General features: G+C 29.1%; 5 protein-coding genes and 3 long non-coding RNA genes across 14 annotated transcripts; 2 read left to right on the top strand and 6 right to left on the bottom strand.

The window, feature by feature from the left end:
- Positions 1 to 65: 65 nt before the first annotated feature.
- LOC113797049 (uncharacterized) lies at positions 66 to 5,261 on the bottom strand. Of its 2 annotated transcripts, XM_027347363.2 has the most exons (7): positions 4,647 to 5,261; positions 3,554 to 3,793; positions 1,869 to 2,620; positions 1,623 to 1,798; positions 1,145 to 1,548; positions 998 to 1,070; positions 66 to 907 (listed from the first exon to the last, which is right to left on the bottom strand). In XM_027347363.2, exons 2-7 carry the CDS (start codon positions 3,745 to 3,747, stop codon positions 416 to 418), a joined length of 2,091 nt encoding a protein of 696 aa, XP_027203164.2. In that variant the 5' UTR covers positions 3,748 to 3,793; positions 4,647 to 5,261; the 3' UTR covers positions 66 to 415. The 2 variants fall into 2 exon arrangements, with proteins under 2 accessions (XP_027203164.2, XP_075677424.1); XM_075821309.1 differs by lacking the exons at positions 3,554 to 3,793; positions 4,647 to 5,261 and adding an exon at positions 2,818 to 2,992.
- A 205-nt stretch (positions 5,262 to 5,466) lies between these two features.
- LOC113797050 (protein FMC1 homolog) lies at positions 5,467 to 5,960 on the bottom strand. The gene is made up of 2 exons (XM_027347365.2): positions 5,832 to 5,960; positions 5,467 to 5,772 (listed from the first exon to the last, which is right to left on the bottom strand). Exons 1-2 carry the CDS (start codon positions 5,907 to 5,909, stop codon positions 5,524 to 5,526), a joined length of 327 nt encoding a protein of 108 aa, XP_027203166.1. The 5' UTR covers positions 5,910 to 5,960; the 3' UTR covers positions 5,467 to 5,523.
- On the bottom strand, positions 5,832 to 9,124 carry LOC113797021 (WD repeat-containing protein 20-like). The gene is made up of 4 exons (XM_075821190.1): positions 8,293 to 9,124; positions 8,043 to 8,222; positions 6,378 to 7,985; positions 5,832 to 6,315 (listed from the first exon to the last, which is right to left on the bottom strand). Exons 1-4 carry the CDS (start codon positions 8,899 to 8,901, stop codon positions 6,229 to 6,231), a joined length of 2,484 nt encoding a protein of 827 aa, XP_075677305.1. The 5' UTR covers positions 8,902 to 9,124; the 3' UTR covers positions 5,832 to 6,228.
- A 1,878-nt stretch (positions 9,125 to 11,002) lies between these two features.
- LOC142645271 (uncharacterized) lies at positions 11,003 to 11,998 on the bottom strand. 2 transcript variants are annotated; one of them, XR_012846421.1, is made up of 3 exons: positions 11,884 to 11,998; positions 11,322 to 11,817; positions 11,003 to 11,226 (listed from the first exon to the last, which is right to left on the bottom strand). It is a non-coding gene; the product is annotated as an uncharacterized LOC142645271 (long non-coding RNA). The 2 variants fall into 2 exon arrangements; XR_012846420.1 differs by having other exon boundaries at positions 11,376 to 11,817.
- LOC142645270 (uncharacterized) lies at positions 11,127 to 11,655 on the top strand. Its single transcript, XR_012846419.1, has 3 exons — positions 11,127 to 11,232; positions 11,292 to 11,400; positions 11,515 to 11,655. It is a non-coding gene; the product is annotated as an uncharacterized LOC142645270 (long non-coding RNA).
- A 2,506-nt stretch (positions 11,999 to 14,504) lies between the features above and the next one.
- LOC142645326 (uncharacterized) lies at positions 14,505 to 16,741 on the bottom strand. The gene is made up of 3 exons (XR_012846493.1): positions 16,612 to 16,741; positions 14,908 to 16,538; positions 14,505 to 14,854 (listed from the first exon to the last, which is right to left on the bottom strand). It is a non-coding gene; the product is annotated as an uncharacterized LOC142645326 (long non-coding RNA).
- On the top strand, positions 16,447 to 23,903 carry LOC113797039 (uncharacterized). 5 transcript variants are annotated; one of them, XM_027347348.2, is made up of 7 exons: positions 16,466 to 16,557; positions 18,106 to 18,124; positions 19,377 to 19,723; positions 19,840 to 20,219; positions 20,372 to 21,383; positions 21,443 to 22,490; positions 22,575 to 23,903. In XM_027347348.2, the coding sequence occupies exons 3-7, from the start codon at positions 19,401 to 19,403 to the stop codon at positions 23,901 to 23,903; spliced, it is 4,092 nt and encodes a 1,363-aa protein (XP_027203149.2). In that variant the 5' UTR covers positions 16,466 to 16,557; positions 18,106 to 18,124; positions 19,377 to 19,400. The 5 variants fall into 5 exon arrangements, with proteins under 5 accessions (XP_027203147.2, XP_027203149.2, XP_075677445.1 ...); XM_075821331.1 differs by lacking the exons at positions 16,466 to 16,557; positions 18,106 to 18,124 and adding an exon at positions 19,095 to 19,289 and having other exon boundaries at positions 21,443 to 22,282; positions 22,358 to 22,490; XM_027347346.2 differs by lacking the exon at positions 18,106 to 18,124 and having other exon boundaries at positions 16,447 to 16,557.
- On the bottom strand, positions 23,631 to 25,080 carry Yip1d1 (Yip1 domain-containing 1). The gene has a single exon (XM_027347322.2). The coding sequence runs from the start codon at positions 24,951 to 24,953 to the stop codon at positions 24,174 to 24,176; it is 780 nt and encodes a 259-aa protein (XP_027203123.2). The 5' UTR covers positions 24,954 to 25,080; the 3' UTR covers positions 23,631 to 24,173.
- Between the last annotated feature and the right edge of the window lie 31 nt (positions 25,081 to 25,111).

The raw sequence follows: 25,111 nt of genomic DNA, 5'->3' as shown, positions 1-25,111 counted from the left end.
CCATCATCATTAATCAAAACAGGATAATTTCCAAATTTGAAAACAACAACAATTAAACCACCATCAAAAGATTCAAATTTTCTTTTTATTCAATTCAAATAAACTCTATATTAATGATCATATTGCCCCAGCATTTAGATAATATTATTGATTGATTGATTAAAATATTTGCCCCGAAAAATTTTTTTTCCATGTGTCAATCACGAATTTTGAGAAAAAAATTATCACATACAAAAAAAAATGATATTTTCATCCAAATGAAACAGAAAAACGAAAGAAAGTTGAAACGTTTTCAAATGAAAGGAAAGACAAAAGATAATAATTGCTTGATTGATTGATTAAACACACACAAACGCAAAGGAAAATTTGAAAGAAAAATTTGGAAAAAAAATGAAATGATTTTTGTTTGTTTGCCCTAAAGTGAAAAAAATTTCAAAAATGCTTGCGGTGTTATTGGAACATGTAACGGTGCTTTTTGAAATGTTGTTTGCGGTTGTTGTCGATTTGTTGGAGCTGTTGCGTTTTGTTCATTTGCATTTGGTTGATTTTGATCCTGATCCTGATCATTTCGTTGTCGTTGTCGTTGAATAACTAATGGATGTTCAAAAAATGGTAAATTCTGTACAATAACCGGTTCGTTTGGTAATTGATTTTGTTGTTGTTGTTGTACATTTGGTGGTATCATTGGTGGACGTTGATTTAATGAATTATTCGCATGATTAAATGCAAGCGATCGTGATCTTAGTATAGCTGCTAATGGTTGTTGTTGTTGTGAATTATTACTGCTGCTTGGATATTTTGTTGAATGATGATTATGGTGTGTTGATTTGAAACCAGTTAACGGTGATGTTACTAATACTTGTCTAGTGAGATCCGGATTCTCTAGGATACAAGGATGATTTTTTGACTGTGAATGAAATGGTGGTGTGAAAAACAAAACAAAAAACAAAAAGCATTAATAAATTTTGGCCATTAAAAAACAAAAAAAAAAACAAACCTTCCAAAAAAGACAACGACAATAACGACATAAGAATAGACAATCAGCATATTCTTCTTTTAGGCCAAATTTTCTTTTATTTTTGAAACAAAAAAATCAAAAATCAATGTTTTTCAAATCAAATCAAATTTTAAAAAACAAACTTACTTTCGTAATAAATGAAATAAACGTTCCCAATCTATAATTATTTTTTGATCATTATCATCATTTTGATCGATTATTGGATCAGAATTTTGATCAATTTCAATATTGATATTCATTTTCGTTGATTTTTGTTTGTCATTAGTAGTTTTGTTCGTATTGATTTGTTCAAATTGATTATTAAAATCAATTGAAATCATACGCAATGACCAACGTAATTGATCTTTTGTAAAATGATATTTAACCAATTGTTTCCATATATGTTGTTCTTCATTTAGCAATGAATTCATACGTTGACAAGCTTGTGCTGAACGTTTCAAATCTTTATAATCAGAAAGACGTAAAAGAATTTCTCGTATTAATTCTTCCGGTAATTCTGACCATGATGGTTTTCCATCACCAGGTTTAGGCTATTTTAAATTCAGAGACAAAAAAAAATCAGAATTTTGAAATGAAAAAACAAACAAAATCAATTAAAACAAACCGGTGTAATTTCAATAGCATCGGTCATTTCACAAATACGTTCCATTGTACGAAGATGTTGTTCCCATAATGATGTTGAACCTAATGGTCGTCCCCAACATAAATATTTATCAACAATTTCACGTAGTTCAATCAATAATTCACGAATAACATGAATATTTTGCTTATTCGATGCAACTAATTTAATTTTTTTAAAAAAATAATGATAAAACCAGAACAACAACATTAAAAAACAAAAGAAACAAACCTTGTTTAGCGATTTCTTCCAGCATCCAGAATAATGCTTTAGTTGCATTACCACTTAATGATGTTAAATTTTGTGTAATCAACAGATGTAATAGTTTGCTTACATAAGCAAATCTACGTATATCACGTATTGCATTACAAAAATCTAAACGATAAAATGCATCGGATATTATATTCGAACCTTGTACTTCACGTGTTGGATTCATTGTTATACGATAATATGGTTGTTGATAATAAATTTCAATTTGTTCAGATGATTCTTTTAAAATATCCATTGGTATTGGTTGTGATGATGAACGTTGTAAACGTTGTATAATATCGGCAATTGTAAAACCAGAATTATCATCAGCATTTTGTTGTTCGGAAATTGAATCATTTGATAATGATGATGATGAACCACAACAAGAAGAAGAACTTGTTGTTGTTGTTGTTGTTGTTGCCAATGTTAAACTATCACCAGATTCATGACGATCACGTTTACCTGGTACAGGTACAGGATCAGATGATCGATGATGATTTAAATGATGATTATCGCCACCGCCAACCACAATAACATTATTATTATCATTTAAACCAATCAATATTGATTCATTTTCTGAATCAGAATCAGTTTGCAGACTTTGATTACTATCCAATGATGATGATAATGATGATGATGATTTTGGTGGTGGTGGTGGTAATTCAACATCAACAGTTTGATGATCATCAACATCAAAATTAGGTGATGGTGATACGGATGATGATGATGGTAAACTAATTTTGAATAGAAAATTGAAAAATTCAATAAAACATCATGATACAAACACCTACGCCACACATGCAAAAAGAGAACTACATTTTCTTTATTTTTAGAAAATTTTTTCCATCAAAAAAAAAGAAGATGTATTCTCGGATATGATGGTGACTTATTCTTTTCGGTTTGTGAAAAAAAAATCAAAATATCATATTACAATGGATACATTAGATAATCATCATCATCATCATCATAATGATGCCTACACATTCTTTTTTTTATTATTCAATCATCATCAAAGAAGATATGGTGGTGATATGGTGATTGTTGATGATATGGTGGTGAGCTTGGCTATATTTAAATTTTAGATGGGGCAACAAAAAAAAGGTCAATTTTTCAACGCTAAAAAAAATAAATTACTATGGGGAGATCATCAATATATTCATTGGATTGAAATTCAATCTTAATCGACGAAAAAAAAACGAAGAATTTGAATTAAATCTTTCAATAATAATCCTTGACTTGATAGAAAAATCTTGATTAGCATTTTTTGTTTGAACTGCATAAATTAATACACATATTGCAAATGGTCTATGCATTTCATCATTTCAATAACGTGTTTCGTGATTAATAATAATAAAAAATTGTTTTTTTCATTAATAATCTTGGCCAATATATTTTGATAATCATTACTTTACTGAAAGAAAGAAAACTTTACAGCAAACAAACAAAACAGGAATTATGTTCAATCGCAAAAAAATAACTCTTTTTCTATCAAGTAAAATACTCATAGACGAAAAAGTTTAAATGGCCAAGACACAGACACACTTATTAATTGTAATGTGTCACCATTGAAAAAAAACTAGTTTTTCATTTTCAATGATAATCTTGAACTGTTAATAATATTTCGGTCATCATCATAATTATTCTTTGGAATAGGAAATTAAACTTACCAATCATCCATATGATGATAATGTTGTCGTTGTTGTTCATGTCGTTGTTGTTGTTCACGTTGTTGTTGTTGTTGTTGATAAACAACATGACGAACAAAATGTGATTTACGTAATAATTTCATTGGTTCCCAACCTTCAATAGTTTTTATCCATACTTCACCGGGTGAACGCCAATCTTGACCAATGAATGGCATTTTTTTAAATAATAATGTTGTTCGGTTTGTTGGTTGCTTTAATTGACTTTAAAACACAAAAAAAAAACAGGAAAAAAACAGTCAAAATTTTTGCAAAATAATCAATCGATCGATGATGATGATGTTTTTGGACAAAAACAAACAAAACCCAAAAATCAAAAAATCAAAACAAAACAAACAAATTCTCATTCAGATTCTATATAGAATTCATTTATATAGTGTGAGTGTGTAGATAGGAAGTTTTTTCATTTCTGTCGAAAATCTAAACAGAATTTGAATTTATTATATAGTGATCGTCGATGAAGATCATCATCATTCACATCGACCATATGATGATTCTATGGTCGTCGTCGTCGTCTGAATTATTCTACGTCTTAAAACGATTCTTATATGTTCATTTATTATTATATAGCTAGTTAGAGTTGGAAATAATAAGCTCGTGATTATCATCGATAATGAATCATTTCTTGATCTTTTCTCTCCCTAAATATATAAATGAAAATTCACATGGTAATCATGTGAATATTTTTTTTTTTTTGGAAATAGAATCCAATTACGATGATGATGTAAATCGAGTTCGTTTGTTGACTCATCACCATATTCAAGTTCAAGAATTCTTTTCTTTCGTTTAAAGATTTTCTTGGCAAACATTTCTTCGTTCTTGACAAAAAATTTTTAAATTTAGAAAAAATCAGGGAGAGGGTGTGTGTGTGCATGGTGTTTAGGCAATATCGTCAGACATAAGATATAATCATCATTTGATTTGAATTGATGCCAAAAACAATAAAAGATTAAAATCTCGAAAATGATAATGTTTTTACATCATCATAATTGATACGATTGCGTCATTTTTTTTTTTTTTTTGATTTTTTTCAGAAAAATTCATTTAAAATTCATACCTTGAGCAATGAGAAATTTACAATGTGTTTTTTCCAATTATGAGATGCTTGACATTCGATTCGATTCGATCGATCGAATGTTTGGCTGATCGAAATCGATCACAATGATAATGATGATGGTGATAAAGATGTCCAAAAAAAAAACAAGCAGAAATCTTTTGTTAAAAGCAAAAAACAAACCAAAAATTGTGATTCGGATCACAACGTAGTATTGCAATGTTTTTTGGTTGCTGGTTACATTCAACTTTATGTCAAAAATGATGATGATAATATCGACGATGTTGACGACGACGACGACGAACAATAACCTTTCTTCTCGGATAATAATAATAAAAAAAAATTATACGGAATTCATTCAGAAACAAAAACAAAAAACAAAGATTTTACGACGCATCAATTGTCATTCATTTTTCACAAACAAACATTGATTTTGATTTTGGATTTTGTTTTGTTTTCAAGATGAATGATCGTTGTTTTTTCGTTTACGACATACATTTCAAAAACATAATTATAATCCCAAAGCCATCATCGTAAAAGAGATCTTTTCTCTCTTTATATTCAAAGTTTTTTTAATCTTTGGATCCGAAAAACTGGATCTTTTTGCTGTTTCTGGACGAAGAAAAAAAGAGAAAAAATTTTTTATTATTCTTTTGTTGTTGTTTTCGAACACTGCGCACAACAACAATGTTTACTTGTTTTTATTCGTTTTACGCATGCGCAATAAATTCCAATCGATAAAATCATATGTCGTCATTTGTTTTTGCGAGATTTACAAATTTTTTTATTCAATTTTTTTTTAATTACAAGGAAAAAATTTCAATTTTGATCTAAATTCCTGATTTTATTTAACAATGACTATGTGATCATAATGATTGAATCAATGATTAAATCTTTCAGGTAATTTAAAACCCATCATTTTAGCTGTTTCATCAACACTACGTTCAGATTTTCCATAATATTTTGCCAGTAATTGACGATATTTTTCACCTGAATCTAAATAAGTACGATATGATTGTCCCAAATAACGAAGTTCATTCGGTGCACGACAAATACGTTGATCAGTTATTTTATTTTGTCGAACTGTTTGCCTGATTACTTCAAACATTGGTGATTCGCTTACTTTTCCCTGTTTTGAATGAAAAATTTAGTTTTTTTTACCAAAAAAACAAACAACCGACGAAATACCTTCATCTGTCGACGAAGTGTTCGACAAATTGATCGAACCAAAAATAATGTTTCATTTAATTGATTACTTGATGCCATGATTACACGATTCGAACACAAACAAAAACAAACAAAATTAACAAAGGTCAATCAACCAAACCCATGTAAGTCGAAATAGTGGAAAAAAGACAAAATTTTTCAAAAAATTTTTCTTTTTAAATTTTTTTTATTTTTGAAAACAAATTATAACACTGAAGATGGAAAAAATAAATCAAATGAAACAAACGAAACAAAAGTAAAAAGAAAATAAACCATTATTCATTTTGGTAATCTTCGTGGCCCTTGGTTGACTAGTGTGATTTTTTAACCATCCATCCATCCATTCAATCAATTTAAGAAAAAAAATTATTGCCTATATTCAATCATCACCTGGAACGATTGGTATTTCATTAACATCACTGGCCATCGATGCATTTGGACTTGATATTTTCGGATTCGTATTATTCTATGTATGGTGAGAATAGAAATTGTTAAAATAGTCGAAATAAAAAAAAAGAAAAGATTTACCGATTTAGTTGGCCGTGAAAATATCAAAATTTTACCATCATGATTAGCAATTACAATTGAATCTTTACGAAATACTAATGATGTAAGACGTTCATTGGAAATTTTTTTACAAACATGTGGTTCAAGCATTGGTACTTCTTTTAAACGTGGACAAATAATAGTACCTAATAAACGTGATGGATCACAATTTGAATCAATATTGTTTGTATCATTATTATGATGATAATGATGATTTTGATGATGGTGATGATTTTGATGATTTAATGGTGTACCACCAATTGAATGATCATTCATTGATGATGATGAAGATGTTACATCGTCATTATTATTGCCTAATTGATGATGATTTTTTGATGTCGTTGAAGAATCAGATTTCAATTTTGATGTTAATGAAAATCCAACAACCATTGATTTTTTATGAACACCTTTTTTCAGGCTATTAAAAAAATTATGATGATGATTATTGCTATTATTATGGTTCGATGTTGATGTTGTACTAAATAATTTTAATGATGTTCGATGATGATTTGATGTCGTCGTTGTCGATATAGTTGTCTGCGGTGTTGTCGTTGTTGCTGTTGTTGATAATGATGATGATGATGATAATAATGTTGATGATGATGGTGGTGGTAATGGTGGATGTCCAGCAATACCCGATGTACTTATTGTTGAACGTGATCGTGATTTTATTACTGTTGATTGTCTAATAATATCATCAGTCAGATCCCATAAACATATTTGTGTATCCTGGCCAACTGAACCAATACGATAATTTGTAAATAAACGTAATTCGGCTGTATCATTCGTAGATTTTGTCGTCGCTGTTGATGATTGTATAACACTATGATGACGTGGATGAATTTCATTTAAATCTTTTCTTTTAAATTGTCGGTCATTACCATCACCATTATTATCATTATCATCAACATAATCTTCACCATTTTCTTCATCATCATCATCATCATCATTATGATAATTTGAATTTTTTGCATCAGTCATAAATGGATCAAAACGTACAGAATTTATCCATGATTTATGTCCCTGTCCACGGGCAATAACACGTTTATCTTGTAATGACCATACTGTAATTAGATCATCTTCACCACCTGTAACAATAAATTTTGAATCAGGACTCCAACCAACACATAATAGGCCACCAAAATATGATCGCATCCTTCCGATAAGATCCATTTGATCATAATAAAATACACGTAAAAAACCATCTTGCGAAACGATAGCCAAATATTTTCCACATGGTGAAAATGAAAATTCATTTATAGCCGATTGATTGGAAAAATATTGACCATTATTATTCCAATTATTATGATTCATATTCATATTATTCATTTGATTTTGATTATTTTGATTTTGATTAATCGATTGACCAATTGACCAACGAAATATTGGATTACGTGGTTGTCTTGTTTTACAGGTAAATATTTGAAAACCATCACCACATTTATATTGTTGATAATTTGGTGCGGTTTGAAAACAAGGTAAATCTTTTTTATAAACATACATCTGACCAGAACTATATGATACAAGAAAATTTGTTTTCGATCGAGGTAACCATCGTATACAGGTTACTTTTGATTTATCAATTAATCTCTGGTTTTGGAAAAAAATTTGCCATTAGAAAAACGAACGAAATGAAAAATTGCTTACCTCTTGATTATAAAATTTACTAATTTCTGTACGATAAAAATCAATCATCTGTATTTGGCCTAATGAAAAACCAATCAATAATAATGATATTGGTGGTTCAATATATGTACAAAAATCATGACATGTTGGTGATGTTGCCTTGTATGTTTTACGATCAATTAATTCGGCTGGTTCAGGTGGCTGATGATAATCAATTAGACAAACGAAAAAAAATCAATTAAAAATCAACCAAAAGAAAATTATTTTTTACCTGAAAACCAAAAACAAACAATTCACGTTCACTATTGAAACAAATTCTTTCCTGAATTTGATGTTGATAATGGTTATGATGATGATGATGTATATGATGACTATCCGGAAAAATTCTTTGATGGTGATGATCATTGATCTTTGAATTATCCATGTCTAAATCGGTTCCATCATGATCAACATCGTGATCACCGATAACCGTACCATTTGTTGTTGGTGATATTAAATGTTCGATCGAATTATTCGAATCTTGATTCAATAATGTTCGAAATTTTGTAAATGATATCCGTACTAATGGTATATTTGAACTTTGTCCATTTGGACCATTATTAGAATTATTTGATGATGATGATTGTTGTTGTTGTTGATGATTATGTTGATGATTATGATGAAAATATGGTGATGGTTTTGGCCGTCCATAATCGGATGGTTGTATTAAACGATATAAACCTTCACGTGTTATTAATTGTGTTTTAATTTCATTATTATATGATGATGATGATTGATCCTGTTGTTGTTGCGATGGCTGTGTTGATTGTTGCTGTTGTTGTTGTTGATGTAAAGATTGTTGATGTTGAAGATTCATCATCATGACTGATGATTGATGCATTCAATTTTAATGATGATAACCACAACGAAGACGATTATTGCTCATTTAATTTCAAGAAAGTTTTTCGGGAAATTAACCAAAAAAAAAAAAAACTAATTTTCACTTTTGTTGAATCGACGACATTGAATTATGGTTGATCATCATCATCATCATCATCAACACATCATCCACACATCCAAAATATCCGATGTTGATGAGCGGTGTTATTATTTTTGTTTTACGATTTTTTTCTTATCAACAACAACAACAAAAAAAACATTCGAAATCGTCACCTGTGCTGCCATCTTTCGAATAGTGTTGAAAAATTATGAAAATTTAAAAATTTTACCGCCAAAAAATTGTTCAAATTTTTCAATTTTTCTGCGATTTTTTTTGACGTTTGGCGAAAATTTTGAAAATTTCCAACTTGAAAAAACGAAAACAAAGAAAAAACGTTCCAAATATGAATCAATGTTTGTTTTTTGTTGTTGTTTTCATATTTTGGGATTTTCTGATGAGAAAATTTCCAGAAAAAACAAAACAAAACAAACATGATTTATGAAATTTGTCATTTTTTTCTCAATTAAATCGGTTCAATGATCATCATCAGCAACAACATTATCTTATCTTAACTAAACCATTACCATCAATCAAAAACCCAAAACTAAACCATTAAATCCGTTATCGATCGATCAATCAATCAAGATCAAGATTTTTTTTTTTTTTTTTTGAAAAAAAGGTGCGAAAATAACTTTGAAAAACCAGGTCGATAAACACACACATTATCATTAACGAATGAATGAAAATCAATTAAAAAAAAAAACTAATTTATTTTAAAAAATTTTAAAATTTTTAAAAAAAAAAACTTCACCAAAATCAAGATTAATCTTCAATTTATAATGATAATAATAATAATCATTATTTTTATGAATGGCTCACTACCACTCCCACACTTCCACTATTACCACTCCCATTCCTCCCATTTTCGAACGTTTTGAGAAAAAAAAAATTCATTCGACCATTTCGAACACACACACTGAACACACTGAACACCGAGTTTGAATCTTGCCGTTAAATCTTTTCTTCGGCAGCGACCAAAAATTATCTTCGAAGACGACGATTTCGTTTCAATTCAATTTAAAATTGTTATTGTCGTAATCATTCGAATGAATCCGTGTGAACATTTTCAATGATAATGATAATAACGATGGTGTGTAATGGTGATGGTTGATGTTCCAGTTGACTTGAAATGAACAACAATTGATAATTGTCACGAATTATGACATGTATCTGATGATGATGATGATCATTTTATTTTTTCTTTTGTCACCGAGACACAGAGAAGAAAAAAAAAATCTCATCACCTAGTTTGTTATGAAAGAAAAAAAAAGTTCTTCTATTTTTATCTCAAAATAAAATGATTCGATATTGTTGGTAACAATCGACGATGGTGATGAACGATTATTTGTATTGAAGAAAAAAAAAATAATTAATTAATATAGGAAAAAGGTCAATGTTTTGATTCGTCCATCACCCATCATCCATCATTACCGAAAATTGATTTTTGCAAAATTGAATTTTGATCAACAACAATCTTTCTAAATGGTGATCCAGAATGAAAGAAAAATTCAACTGAATTTTCGCACGATTTTCTGGAACAATGTCAACAAATTTCAAAATTTTTTTTGACCGAATTGATAATGAAAAAGAAGAAATTTTCATTGTCAAAAGGTTAGCTCTATTTATTTTTTTTTTCACACAAAATATTTTCTTATAAACGTTTTTTGGTCATATTTGTATCAAAAACGAGTGAAATGTTTTCATAAAATTCGAAAAAAAATTCCCGATTGTATCGAATAGAATATTTTACACAATCGTACACATTACATCGATCATCGATTCTGACCTCCATCACTTTACCTTCAATCAATCATATCACATCCTATTTTTGTAATTTATTTTGGTTTTTTTTTCAAAAAAAAACTAGAATAGAAATCATTGATGGAATGACATAAATGAATCAACACCATCAAAAAAGAAAAAAATACTGATTCAAAGAAGAAAAGAAAAACTTTTGTTTTGATGAAATAGATTAATCATCATCATCATCATCAATGGTTTATCATCATCAAATGGTTTATCTTTGTGGTAAGTAATTCTCTTAGTCAAAATCAAATCAAATTTCAATCCTTTTTTTTCTGCTGTTCATTGTTATCGTCGTCTTCGTTTATTTTCATTTCATTTTAGGATTTTTGTTCATTTCAAAAAAAAATCCAATTCAATTCCAGCATTCAGCCATTTTCAATCCAGAAAAAAAACAACATAACAATGCTGTTGCTGTTTTACCTGCAGGTAAAGAAAGGTGCGAAACAAAAACAAAAAAAAAAATTATTAATTTTTTTCAAAAATAGCATCATCATCATCGAACAACAACAACAAACATTATTATCATTGAAAATCTCGAATTTCAAATTTTGAAAACCAAAAAAACCAACCCATCCCCTATATCATCTTATCTAGGTAAGTGTTGTTGTACCACCACATACGACCTGGAAAAAAAACATTTATTGCTGATGCTGGGCCATTTTTTGAATTGTATTATTATTTTTTTTTTTTTTGAAATGTTAAACTCAGCTTGAAACCAATACGATTGATGAATTTGTTTTTGTCCAAAGTCTAAACTACCACCATTATTATTATCGTCACCATGGTTAACAACAGCATTGTGATAACAATAGATTTTTCGTTCTTTCTTTCTTTCTGTGGATGCTGACAACATGATGATGATTTGGAATGATAAATCGATATCGATCATCCACAATATCCATATGATGATGATGATGATGAGGGTAATCCTCCCAACAACAACAACAACAACAAAAAGAAGTTATTTTTTTCAATTATCCTTGGAAAATTTTTTTTCCTGTTCTAGATTTGCTGCAAACAACAGAAAAACATTATCAGGAAACATTGAAAAAAAAACAGAAATACCAAAAAACCTACGGTTTCCTCATCAAATTCAATTCATTTCATTCATTTATTCAACCCAGAAAAACAAAAAATAACCGAAAAACAGAAAAAATCAAAAAAAAACAAAAATATATGTTTTCTGTTTGTGTGTGATACATCAATTAATCAACCGTTTTGTGTGTGTGTGTGTGGAATACTCCAGGAAAAAAACATTCGAAAAAAAAACATTCGATTCTCTTTTGACATAATCGGGTAAATTGGTTAATATAGTAGGGGGGAAAAAACTGTTATAACATTTTTTCTTCTTCTGAAAAAAAACTATATCCACCTTTCTCTCTCTCTCTCTCTCTTTCTTTATCTCTCGTTTACTATTTCAACAAAATAGGATTGGACCGATTTTTATATAACCGATATTATCATCATCAACAGCTTGAAAACATCATTTATTAAATGATGGTCAAACAAACAAACAAAAAAAGTGAAGAAGAAACTTCTTCTTCTGTCTGTTTTTACGATGGATGGTGTCTAGGTCAAGTTCAGGCTTATATTTTTGCTATAACATCATTTTCCATTTTGCAAGAAAAATTTTTTTTTCATTCATTTCATTTCGAATGATATGGATATCATCATTATCATCTTTGCTTTTTCCATAGATTGGAAGAGAGAGAAAAATGTGTAAATCATTTTTTTTTTTTTTTTTTTTGCTGAAAAAAAACCTATCACATCATTATCATTTTAACCATACCCCATTTGGAATTGAATTTGAAGATGGAAAAAAAGAAATGTTGATGATGATGCGGATATCGAAGTGTAGAGAGAGGGAGAGAGAGCATCTTCGACTCGAATATCTCTAATCTTTGATCGTATTATTATCAATGAGGTAGGTAGGTAGGAAATTATTATTTAATTCATTTTTCGTTTTTTTTTGAATTCAATTTGTCGTGAAAAAATAATGATTATGTAATGAATGAATTTAAAAAAAAAATCATCTATTTTAACCTATTGATGGTCTCATTTCCGGTCTGCATAATGTCGAAATAGATTCAATGATATTGTTTTTTGATTTTTGGACAAAAAATGATGATGACAATGATGATGATCATCTTCAACACTCATTCAACCTGACCTTGCTCTATCAACCTTTGACCTTTTCTTAAAGATTTTAAAATGATGACTATAATGATGGTGATTATCCAGCATGGGTCGTCGGATGTGAAAATTATTCACTCATTCTATTTCTACCCAAAAATAAAAAAAACAATAGGTAAAAATAGGAAAAGAAAGAAAAGAAATTCAATTTTTCGCTGACCATAATTACCAAATATCAAAAAAAAATCAAACAAGGTCAAATTTCAATTATTATTTTTCGTTGCCTAAGACTATTTTTTTTTTTTTTTGAAGAAAATATTGGTGTCCGAGATTGGTCAAAAATGGTCAATGATCAGTTCAGTGTTTGTATCACTGTTGTCGGTATGGCAACAACAACAACAAGTGTTTCATTCAAACAATTTTCTGATGATGGTGGTAAGGTTGGTTCGCCCAACATTCTTTTCTTCCTTTTTTTTTCTTGTGTCGTAGGGTTATATGTATGAATAAGGTTACAAGGTCAACACTGTATTTTCATTCATAGGAATAGAATAGATTTTTTTTTATTGTCCAAAAAAAATATTTGGTCAAAGTTCATGACAATAATAATCGAAATTTTTGATCAGCGAAGCTTTTCGAAACAAAACAAAAAGATTTTTTTTCGCAGATAAAATAAATCAAAAAAAAAGCAAAAATACCGAAAGTTCTCAGGTGGAAACTACTCTCCTGAATCTCAAACCCTTCTTAACTCTTTTGTTTAATAATGTGAAAAAAAAATTTAGAAGAAATTTTTCACACACGCACACCTGTTGAATTGTCACCACCACTGCTAAATTGAACCTGAAATTTTTTCCTTTTCTGTCAAGTCGGAATCTCATCAAACAATTTTTCGTTTGCAAAAAAAAAATGAAAGAATTTCTTTTTTTTGGTCATAAAAAAAACCAGAAAAGATCTTATCTTGTTGTTGGCAACGAAATTATATGAAAAAAAAACAAAATTAAAACTTGAAGCGATTAAAAATTGTAGAGAATTTTCCCGGAAAACCAAAGGTGTTTTTGACGAAAATCTTTTTTTTCTTTTTCCCATTTCTTATTTATTTAATCGTGACTAGAATTTATTTTATGATGATGATATTCTTAATATTTTTAAATAATAATAACAATAATTATTATTATGATGGTGATGGTTGTGGTGAGAAAATTTCATTCATGATGATGATGATGATGATGATGATAATGACCTTTAACCTTCTTACAGCCAGACGTAATTTTAAGAAAAAATAAAAAATTCTGTTGCTGATGATGATGGTGATAATAGAAAAAACAATTTAAAGAAATCAATGAACCATGATGATGATGATGATCTTTGAGATTTTTTTTTCTCAAAGATCATCATCCCGGTGGCTTCTGATTCTAACCGAGAAAAGAATTTTGTTTTTTGTTTTCTGGAAAAATTCTGGAAAATTTTCCGAAAAATTTTTTTTCCATTCATTTCATTTCTTGTTCTTGTTTTCCTTGGTCTCATTATTCAAACTGAATGAAATGAATAAAAAAACCGAAAAAAATTCGTGAGGAAGCTCGAAAACATGTTTTTTTATATTCAAAGAAAAAAAAACAAAAATATCATGAACCTTAACCAAGAAAACAAAAAATTGATGCTAAATAATAATAATAAACAAGTTTTTTTTCTTATACTTCTCTTCGGCCATCATTATTATTATCATCTTTTGAGCTTATCCCTCTGCCATTACCATTACCACCACTTGTTGTTGATGTCGAATCCATAGTCGACGATCGACGACGGCCAACAAGAAGTTTCAGGTCATTACTTATGGCATTCAGTCAGTCAGTCAGTCAAAACATCAACAAAAAAAAATCAAATGATGTTTTTCTTTCTGGCCACTTCTACAAAATCAAAACTAATAAAAAAAAATATTAAATCAAAAAAAAACATTTTTTTCTGGCTTCATACCACAAACAAACGAACAAGAATTTTTTTTTTGTCTACTTGCTTGGCCTAGGCCAAACATCAGCAAACAAAAAAAAAGGTCAACAGATCAGGTAAAAGTTCAGGTAGTTTGTTGGTTGCTATGGCGGTGATGTGATGGTGGTATATGATCACTTTTCAACGATGATGATAATAATAATGTAGTTAAATTTAACTAAATTTAATTGGAATTAATCTTGAATTTTTCATTTAATCAATCCAAAATTCCAATCAAAGTGTTGATGGTGGTTACTACCTGTTACTACTAACCACTACTACTACTAAACAATAATTAATTGTTGTTCCATTGTTGAAGCCGGGTTTTTCTCCAAAAAAAAAGAAAACAGAAAGATTTTCTCTCTCTCTCTCTTCATTCATTCATTCATTCCAAAAAAAATTTGGAATGAATGAATTCTCATATGGCAAACAAACAAACAAACAAAAAAAGACCATGGTGGTGGTCAAAATTTCACGAAAAAACACTTGGTTCACAATTCAATTCATCCATGAACAGAAAAAAAATTTGGTGGAAATAAAAAACGAAAGAAGAAGTAAATGAATGAAGAGAAACAGAGAGAACTTGAAGCTTCTTTATCTTGTTTTTCATTCGGCTGGCTGGCTGGCTGCTGTTGCTTTCTGTATTTCGACAAGGAATTTCGTTTGGATTTCGTTGTTGTTTTGCGAGAACACAGAGAGAAACCTGTGTCTGTGTGTGTCGAAGTTGAAGTTAAAGTTGAAAAAAAGCTTTTTTTTACGAATCGAAAATATTTTTTTTTTTCAGTTGTTGTTGTCGTCGTCGATTGTTGGCCTGTTTTGCTGTTGTTGTTGTTGTGATTGAAACAAACCAACCAAATAATCTTCTTTTTATTTTGGTTTTCGAATCACATTTCTCGAAAAAACATTCGATTTTTTTTTGTTGTTGTATTGTTGTTTTTGATGCTCATCTTGGAATTTGGTTTGATCAACGGTTGTTGTTGTTGTTTTGGTTGACCAGAACGAAACCCATCATCATCATCAATATCATTATCATCTGATAATAACAATGGTGTAGGATTTTTTTTTCGGGTGACCATTTCGAAAATTATCCGTTTTTTTTTGTTGTTGTTGTTGAAGATTCACGGTAATCATCATCATCATCATCATCATCGGAATAATAATCCATTGAACTCAACCAATAATCTTCGACCGAACAAAAATTGACCTTTTTGAAATCCAAACAGGTAGAAAATCAAATGTGAATTTTTGTTCATTTTTTTTGCCAAAGATTCGAATCGATCATCGATTGTCAAATTTTTTTTTCTATTCGCCCATTTCTTCTGCATCATTCACGAATAAAAATGTCTGATTGACATTATTTTTTCTGTTGACCAATGTCGAAATGATGTTTTATTGTGATTATGATGATGATGATCGATTATAGATAACGTTTGTCTGTGTTCGTGCATTTGATCAATAAAATCAATCAATTTCTTCTTTCTCTTCAGAATGATGATAATCGATATTTATTTGTGATGTAATGGTAATTGTGTACAAAAAAATCAATTTTTTTTTTCATTGAAACATGATTTGAAGACCATTTTCATGACATTTTACTTGATGTGATTGTGACAATTTGTCTGTTTGATGACGTTGATGGTAAGTAATGTTTTTATTATTATTATTTTATTTGATTAAAAAAAATGAAATTACCTTGTTTGATTTGATTTGATTGATTGAATCAATGCTACCTGTTGTTGTTGTTTCGAAATTTTGGAAGAAAACGAAATAAAAAACCTTGAATCAAAATTCATTTTCAATTATGAAAGGATTGAATTTATTTACATTATTATTTCAGGACAGAAGAAATTGTTTTTTGGGAAAATAAAATGTTCCATATTGATCCAAAAGACATTTCAAATTTCTCTTCAGTTGATTGATTGATTGATTGATTGATAGAAAATCTAGATCAAATTCATGATGATAACGATAATGATCAAAGATTTTATTTATTTTACTAATAATAGAATCGATTTAATCGATCGATCGATAAAATCGGATCGATAAAATCGGATCGATAATGATGATGATGATGAAATCAACAAAGCAACAAAAAAAAACATTCGATTTTTTTTTTTTGATAATGTTCGATCGAACACAAAAAAAGATTCGAATCTTCTTTTCATAAATGATGTTACGTACATGATAATGTTCCATTCAAAAAATCCAATAAAATCAAAAAAGTTGACAGAAGTTGCCATCATTTCATCATCATCATGTCATCATAAATCAAAATGAATCAAAAGGGTGATGATTTGGAAATTGAAATTGAATTTAAATTTGTTATTTTTTCCATTTTCAAATTCATTCAAATCATCATCATCAAGTCCTGTTTTTTGTTGTCGTTTTTCTTTCTTTCTTTCGTTTACCTGATCATCATCATCATTATGATAATGATTTAAAATGATGGCTGGTTTCTATAAATATAAATTTAGCGAAAGTTTTTTTTGCTGCTGCTGTAATTTAATTTGAAATTTTTTTGAAAAGAACAAAGAAAAAACTTAAACGCTGGGTAGAAATAGATAGGATTTTGAGCTATCCAAAATCGGTTGAAATAGCAGAAACCGTTTCGAACGTTTTGAAAAACGTTCGAATTTTGACATTCATTCATTTGATGACGACAATTATCATCGTTGTTGATATACAAATCAATGAATCGATCGATCGATCAATCGATCTTATTGTGACTGAATAAAATGAATTTAAATAGATCAATTTTCCGGAGCAAATCAACCCGGCATCATTAAAATCAAATTTGAATACAAACTGAAACTGAAATTGAATTTTCTTTAAAAAAAGAAAATTTATTCAAATTCGATTAAATCACCTGATTACTGTTCCAAATCCATGATCATCGTAAATGATAATGATGGTAATGGTAGTGGTCAGTCAAATCTCATTATTGATCATCATCATCATCATCGACTAAATTTTCATCGATTGTATTCAAAAAACAAAACAAAATCTTTGAATTTCTGAAAATCAGATCAACAGAAAAAAAATCTATCCAACGACGACAAATCAACAATGATCAACAACAACATTTTATGAAAAATAACAATGAATTTTTTTTTCGTTTCGTTTTCTTTTTAAAACAAAAAACCTGTTCAAATCGTTTATAATTCATCATGATCATCTAAAATGGAGGTGAGGGGATAAAAAAGATGTATGTATTTCTTGTTTTTTCAAAATTATCATCATCATCATCATTATCATTAAGCTCATTAAGCCGAAAAGCTCGTGTATGTTCGCATAGGCCAATTGTTTTTTTTTCTGTTGTTTTTTTCCCCTGTTTTGTTGTTGTTATTGTTCCGTATGTGTGATTTTCCTTATCGATCCAGGATGGAAATTTTTTGCTTTCGTTTTCCACTGAAAAAAAAACATTTTTTTTCTTAAAATTGTGTTTAACATTCTTCCGGTGTTTTTTCGGTGATAGATTGTATGATGATGATGATGATAATGATGAATTGATCAATGTTTATTAGGCTAAATAAATTATCTGTGAAATTAAAAAAAAAATTAAATTTTTTGACATTTTTCATAGTTGAGTGAGGTTAGGTTAATGACTGTGATTCATACAGCAGTGAGGTTAGGTTAGGTTAGGTTGATGACCATATGACTGTGATTCATACTGCAGTGAGGTTAGGTTAGGTTAGGTTGATGACCATATGACTGTGATTCATACTGCAGTGAGGTTAGGTTGATGACTATATGACTGTAATTCATAGTTCAGTGAGGTTAGGTTGATGATTATGACATTTTCCATAGTGAATTTTTTTTTTGAAAATTTTGATTAATCCTTTCTTGATGCGGCTTATACATTGTATATGCGGCTTATATATCAGTAAAATTACTATAATTGTGTGTGTGAATTGAATAAAATGAGATGAGAAAACAGAAAAAAAAATTAAATTTAGATCTTTTTTACACAGCAGTTAGCCTTTGTTTTTTTTTGTTTTTGTTTTGTTTTCATTCGAATAAAATAACATGACAGCAAAAAAACAACAAATAAACAATGAAAAATTCACAGAAAAAAGAAAAACACGAACGAAACAAAATGAAATGATTGAATGAATGAATGAATGAATGAAACATTTTCAAACAACAATAACTCATTTTGTTGTTTAAATCATCATTATGATGATGTTTTTTTTTCTGTCTTGTTGTTGTTGTTGTTGTAGTTGACCAAACTAAACAAACAAACAACAATCATTTCACCATTGTATTTTTTCTTGTTGTTCTGATTTGGACCGAAATAAATCGGGAGCAAAAATTTTGAATTTATTATTCGAGCTAATTATTACTTATGTTGTTGTTTTGTGATCTTTTCCGTAAATATTCTCTTCTTTTTTTCTCCTAATGTTTCTTGGAAATTCTTTTTGGTTCGAATAATTTTTTTCTATCTATTTTTCTAATAGAATCTGATTGATTAATTGAACAAGATGGCAACGATGGCTATATCGAATCATCAAATTATTCCATCATCTTCATCATCATCCGCATCTACATCTGGATCATCCACATCCGCATCGGCAACATTGACAATGACCAATCTTGATGATATCGACGATGATGATGGTGATGATATTGATCAATTATCATCTCCAACGACAATATTATCATCATTACCTTGCCAATCATCACATGTACAACAACAAACAAATTCATCAACATCGATATCAAGCCTATTTGAACGTGTTACAAATTTTCGTCGTTCATTAATCAAATCAAATTTGAATAGAAAAAATAAAGATAAATCACCAAGGTATTTTATATATATATTGAAAAATGAAAACATTATATTTTGTGCAAATATGATGATTTATGTGTTTATATAAATGGCAATCTTTTTCTTTTTCCATTTCATTTCATTTTATGTAGGCCACCATCGGCAAGTTTTAGCCTGTTTAATAATAATAATAATAAATGTTCACCATCAACATCATCTATGACAACGACAACAACAGCGAAAAAAACATTGTTAAAAACATCAGAACATAATAATAAGAATAATAAACATTGTCGAATGTTGATGAATGGTGTCATCATCACTGATGAAAATGTTAATGTTAATAATACTAATACTACACCTACGTTTAATGATAATAATAATAGTGATGATGTTGATGATGATGATAATAATGATAGTGATGGTCACCATAATGGATCAAAAACATTGTCATCAACATCATCATCGTCGGCTATGGTTATACATGTTGATGAAGAAGATGCCATTTACGGTTTCACTGCCATTCATTTAAGTATGTTTTTTTTACTAAAATATCGTTGATGTTGTTGTAAAGATGTGACTAAAATAATGATGAATATCTTTGACATTACACTCACATTTATTATATTAATTGGATTTTCTTTTTGGTCTTTTTCATTTGTTTTTCTTTATGACATGACATAGATAATCCAACTAAACCAAGACAATTGCTTACGAAACAGGCCATAACATCATCATCGTCATCGATGAAATCCAAGATTGGTAATGATAGTTGGACTTCTATAAAACCATCATCACAGCAGCAGCAAACATCGAATGAAATGATGTTGATAAATAAGGAATTTCAATCATCATCATCACTACATGAAACAACAATGAAAATTGCCAACGAATATTGTGAACCAACAACAACAGTTGTTAATAATGAATCAAATTCAATCTCATTAATGGAAAAACAACCAAAATATTCACCAAATCATAAATATCAACAAAATCATTTGCCATCGACGGTTCGATCATCTTCAAATTGGAAAAATAAACGACGTTCAAGCGTATCGATATTATTGTTTGGTAACAATAATAATAATAATAATAATGGTGAACAACAACAACAACAACAACAACAAACGATTATTAATTCAGAATGTTCAAAGCAAACACAAAGATATTCATCTTGTTATGCTACAGTTACTACGAATAATACATCAATAGATTATTCACAGTCATGTCATCGATCTTCAGATGATATATTAATGATGTCCGAATCATCATCGAAATCGAATAATAATAATAATAATAATTTGAATCAATCACGTATTTATGAAAATGTACAAAATAGAAGCCAATCATCAAATCATTATCATCATAAACATAACAATCATCATCATCATCATCATCATCATATATTTCCTGATCCTGCACGTAAATTAACTAAAGATTCTGGTTATGAATCATCATCATCAACATTGGTTAGTGTAGCACGTGGATCAACAACAACAATTTCTCAACGACAACAACAACAAAATCATCATCATCATTCATCAATGATAAATATGATATCAACTTCTGGTGGATATGGTATATTGTTGAATAATAGATCTAATGATAATCATCGAAATATAGGAAATCAAATGATGATTATTAACGATGATCATTCAAAATCTGATTCAATTGATTCTAATCTAAGTCATAAAAGGTAAAATTGAAATTTTTTTGCCCATTTTTATTCCAAAAATATAATTTATTCTTTTATAGCTTTGATTCTCCAACAAATTATTCTTCATTGAATCATTCGATAAATGATGATCATCATAATCATAGTTCATCTTCATTGCCATCATCATCATCTTCATCATCATGTTCACCCGAAACTCCAATACGAATTCAAGAAGCAACAGCAGCTGCTGTAGAATCACCACCACCAACACCACCGATTCGTTATTCAAGTTTACCCGAAAATCATTTAAATATTGAAAAACGTTCCATTCACTGCCAATTACCTGTAATTAATCAACACTGTGATCAACAATCAATCAAAATGAAAACAAATTTCAAATCAAATGATTATATACAACATTGGTCATATGATTTGTATCCAAAAATGAGACGTAAAAAACAACAGCAACAACAACAATTACGATTGGAAGAAAATCCATATGATAATCAAATAGAATTGAGCTTATCATCACCACAGTCATCGAAAAATCATCAATATTCATCAATAACATCATCATCATCATCGTCGTCGTCATCTTCGACAATTCCAGCACAAATTGTTCATAGTCATCGTATTCAACAGGTGGTTCGACAAGAAACAACAAATTCATTGACTAAATCATCATTATCACCGTCGCAAATGAATTCTGGATCTCAAACAATTTTGACAAATTCTCTTTCTTCTCCTCATCATCCACTGCCGCCAATATTGCCACCAAAATCATATCAAACAACAACAAATACCAAAAATATTAAAGAAATACAGAAACGTGCTGTTTATGAATTTTATTTACGACAAAAAGAAAAGAAAAAAAATCGAATCAATAATAAACAACAAAAAAATGAAGAAGAAGAAACAGGTGAAAATTGTATTATTAACCCTTACCACTCCAGACAAAAAAATTCTAATGGAAAATGTCCCCTCAGAGGGGACATTGGAGTGGTAAGAGTTAAAAATTCACAGTATCAATTATCATCCTGTCCATCATTATCATCATCATCTTTATTAAATGAAATGCAAACATCTACATCATATGTCAACAATAATAATAAAAATCAAGATAATAATAATATAATCAAATTCAAGGTAAAATATTATTATTAAGTCAATAAATTTTTTTTGTGTTTATTTAATGAAAAATCTTTTTTTCAATTCAATAAAATTATCTAGGATATCAAGGCTGAAATCGATTCTAACAATGTTGAACAACAGCAGCAAAAATTTCCATCAATAATAAATCATAAAACACAGCAACAACAATCACCAACAAAATATTTTCCATCATCATCATCATCATCCAATGATTTTCCCCTTCCACCACCACCATCATTCACAAATAATGGTTGTCATAATAAAAACGATGATGCTGATGATAATAATAATAACCGTAATCAATCGTTATTATCATCATTGTATTCATTATTCAAACGATTAGGTTTAGATTTAAAACAATTTTGGCCATCATTAGATTTTAGTCAATTAATACCAATGTTGATTGTTGTATTCAATTTGAATGAAACCAATATTGATGATGATGATGAGGATGATGATGATTGTGGTGAACGAATGTTATCGATAATGACAACCGATTGTTGTTCACGAGATGATGATGATGATGAGGAAATAAAAATCAATGAAGAATTATTACACATTGATCAGATACGTAAACATAAAAATCGTCTACTTTCACGTTTGAATTTATTACGAATGGAATCAAATCGTATCGGAAAAGATTTATTAATATTTGAAAAAAGAATTGGCCAATTTATTCGTCAAATATTGATGGATTTGGATTCAAATCTATCAAATAAAATGGATATTTTATGCATCGATATGGTACGAATTATTCGATTAATATTTTCCATACAACAACAAATCAAAAATATTGATAGTGATCATAATAATAATGATGATGATGATAAACAAGATGAAATGAAAAAACATGAACGGTTATTACAATTGAATGGACAAATGAATGCAGCATATAATTTATGTGTAGCAATACAACAACGATGTTCGATGTTTATCAATCGTCTAATACAACGTTATTGTTCATCATTCGATAAAATCACTATTAACCATCATCATCATCATCATCTTGATCAATGGTCATCGGAACAATTGTTTAACCGAATCAAATCAATGATGACAATCAATGATAATAATAATGTCCATCACGATGATATTGTTCAACAACAACAAGATGATGATGATGATAATGATAGAATATTAAAAATATGGCTTGAAAATCAAGATCAACAACAACAAACATCGAACAATATGGTTAACGGCAACGATGGTGATTGTACCGATGATGATGAAAATAATGATAAGAAGAAAAAAATTGTTTGGTCATTTTCACATTTAGTTCAATCTTATCTACAACATCTTGAATCATTAAATGTACAGCAACAAATTATTGATTCACTTATCATTTATTATCAACATCAACATCAACGACAACAACAACAGCAACAATACAACCACCATCATACATAATTTGAAAAAATCTTGATCAATACCGGCAAGAAAATATTAGATAAATTCAACGGTGATTCAAACATTTTGATAATAAAAAAAAACAGGATTTTTTATTTTTATTATTTTGATTATACTCAACAACCCATTGTATACAGTGCCAATTGCATGTTTTTCTCTGTCAATTTTAATAATAAAAAAAACCGGCCATCGGTTATAAAATTTTTGAAAAAGATTTTTATCATTTTTTATTTTATTTACAAACATTTGTTGGGAAAATTTTTTTATTGTTTAAAAAAGTGTTAACAATGCAAAAACACCATAAAATAGTATGCATGGATATGCAACTAATGCCTGTTGATTTGTCATTGCCAAAGCAGTGACAAATAATTTTGATGCCGATAATGAACACCAAAGTATAACCGTACCGGTAATAATATTACCCAGTAATGTTTGCAGACCGAAAAATATTGATAATGCAGAAAGAAATACCATTGGTAAAAGACAATATCCAAGTATGGAAACAGTACAAACAGCTGTTATTGTTATATTTGGTGGTGACATTAACATTAATAATGAATAGATTAATATACAACCAAAAACACCAAAACCATAAATATAACTGAAATGAATTTTTCCACTTAACAAAAGAAAACTACCGAATAAAAGACCAAAAACAAGTGGACCAGCTAAATCAGCATCCATCAGAATTGATGGATCAGTTTGTATGAATGGATTTAAAACGGCCAATGTTTTCTGTACGATATGTTCGAAATTTATACCCAATTCTTCTAATAATGGTGGTTCATCAGCATAAGGATCAGCAAGTTTATCCGTACCACCTGTACCAATATTATAATCATAATTTGGTGTAAATGTTGTTGTTGTTGTTGTTGTTTGATTCATTGCTGGATTAAAATATTGATTCGATTGAGCCATAGATGATGAATCAAAATCCGATGAATAATTAAATTGTCCAAAATCATATGATGATGGTGGAATCGATGATGATGATGATGGCGGTTGCGGCGACCAAAAATCATCATTTATTCCACGATTTTTTGGATTCATTGTTTGTCGTTTGTTTAAGATTTTAAAAAAATTAAAATTGATTTTAAAAAAATTTTTTGCCAACGTCAAATCACCTGGATGATCATACGTGGTGTTTGGTCAACAAGAACATTCAGAAAATCGAAAAACATTATATTTGAACGGTACCATGATCAATG

Source organism: Dermatophagoides pteronyssinus, unplaced genomic scaffold, assembly GCF_027571235.1.
Source record: "Dermatophagoides pteronyssinus isolate colony J.1.1.1.1 unplaced genomic scaffold, Derpt_VIB-CSIC_2022.12 sq0009, whole genome shotgun sequence".
Taxonomy (NCBI): Eukaryota; Metazoa; Arthropoda; class Arachnida; order Sarcoptiformes; family Pyroglyphidae; genus Dermatophagoides; species Dermatophagoides pteronyssinus.
This window is presented reverse-complemented; position numbering and strand designations above follow the sequence as displayed.

What these genes read in the sequence shown, in the direction of transcription:
- LOC113797021 (XM_075821190.1), bottom strand. Translation starts at nt 8,901, where the DNA reads ATGCATCAATCATCAGTCATGATGATGAATCTTCAACATCAACAATCT. An exon ending in TGTTTGTTTTTGGTTTTCAG is followed by an intron (nt 8,223 to 8,292) that starts GTAAAAAATAAT and finishes GATTATCATCAG; the next exon opens with CCACCTGAACCAGCCGAATT. An exon ending in TTTCACGGCCAACTAAATCG is followed by an intron (nt 6,316 to 6,377) that starts GTAAATCTTTTC and finishes CACCATACATAG; the next exon opens with AATAATACGAATCCGAAAAT.
- LOC113797039 (XM_027347346.2), top strand. Translation starts at nt 19,401, where the DNA reads ATGGCAACGATGGCTATATCGAATCATCAAATTATTCCATCATCTTCA. An exon ending in AATAAAGATAAATCACCAAG is followed by an intron (nt 19,724 to 19,839) that starts GTATTTTATATA and finishes CATTTTATGTAG; the next exon opens with GCCACCATCGGCAAGTTTTA. An exon ending in ATAATATAATCAAATTCAAG is followed by an intron (nt 22,491 to 22,574) that starts GTAAAATATTAT and finishes AAAATTATCTAG; the next exon opens with GATATCAAGGCTGAAATCGA.
- LOC113797049 (XM_027347363.2), bottom strand. Translation starts at nt 3,747, where the DNA reads ATGCCATTCATTGGTCAAGATTGGCGTTCACCCGGTGAAGTATGGATA. An exon ending in TATCATCATATGGATGATTG is followed by an intron (nt 2,621 to 3,553) that starts GTAAGTTTAATT and finishes ATTCAAAATTAG; the next exon opens with TTTACCATCATCATCATCCG. An exon ending in GGAAGAAATCGCTAAACAAG is followed by an intron (nt 1,799 to 1,868) that starts GTTTGTTTCTTT and finishes AAATTAAATTAG; the next exon opens with TTGCATCGAATAAGCAAAAT.
- Yip1d1 (XM_027347322.2), bottom strand. Translation starts at nt 24,953, where the DNA reads ATGAATCCAAAAAATCGTGGAATAAATGATGATTTTTGGTCGCCGCAA.
- LOC113797050 (XM_027347365.2), bottom strand. Translation starts at nt 5,909, where the DNA reads ATGGCATCAAGTAATCAATTAAATGAAACATTATTTTTGGTTCGATCA. An exon ending in CACTTCGTCGACAGATGAAG is followed by an intron (nt 5,773 to 5,831) that starts GTATTTCGTCGG and finishes CATTCAAAACAG; the next exon opens with GGAAAAGTAAGCGAATCACC.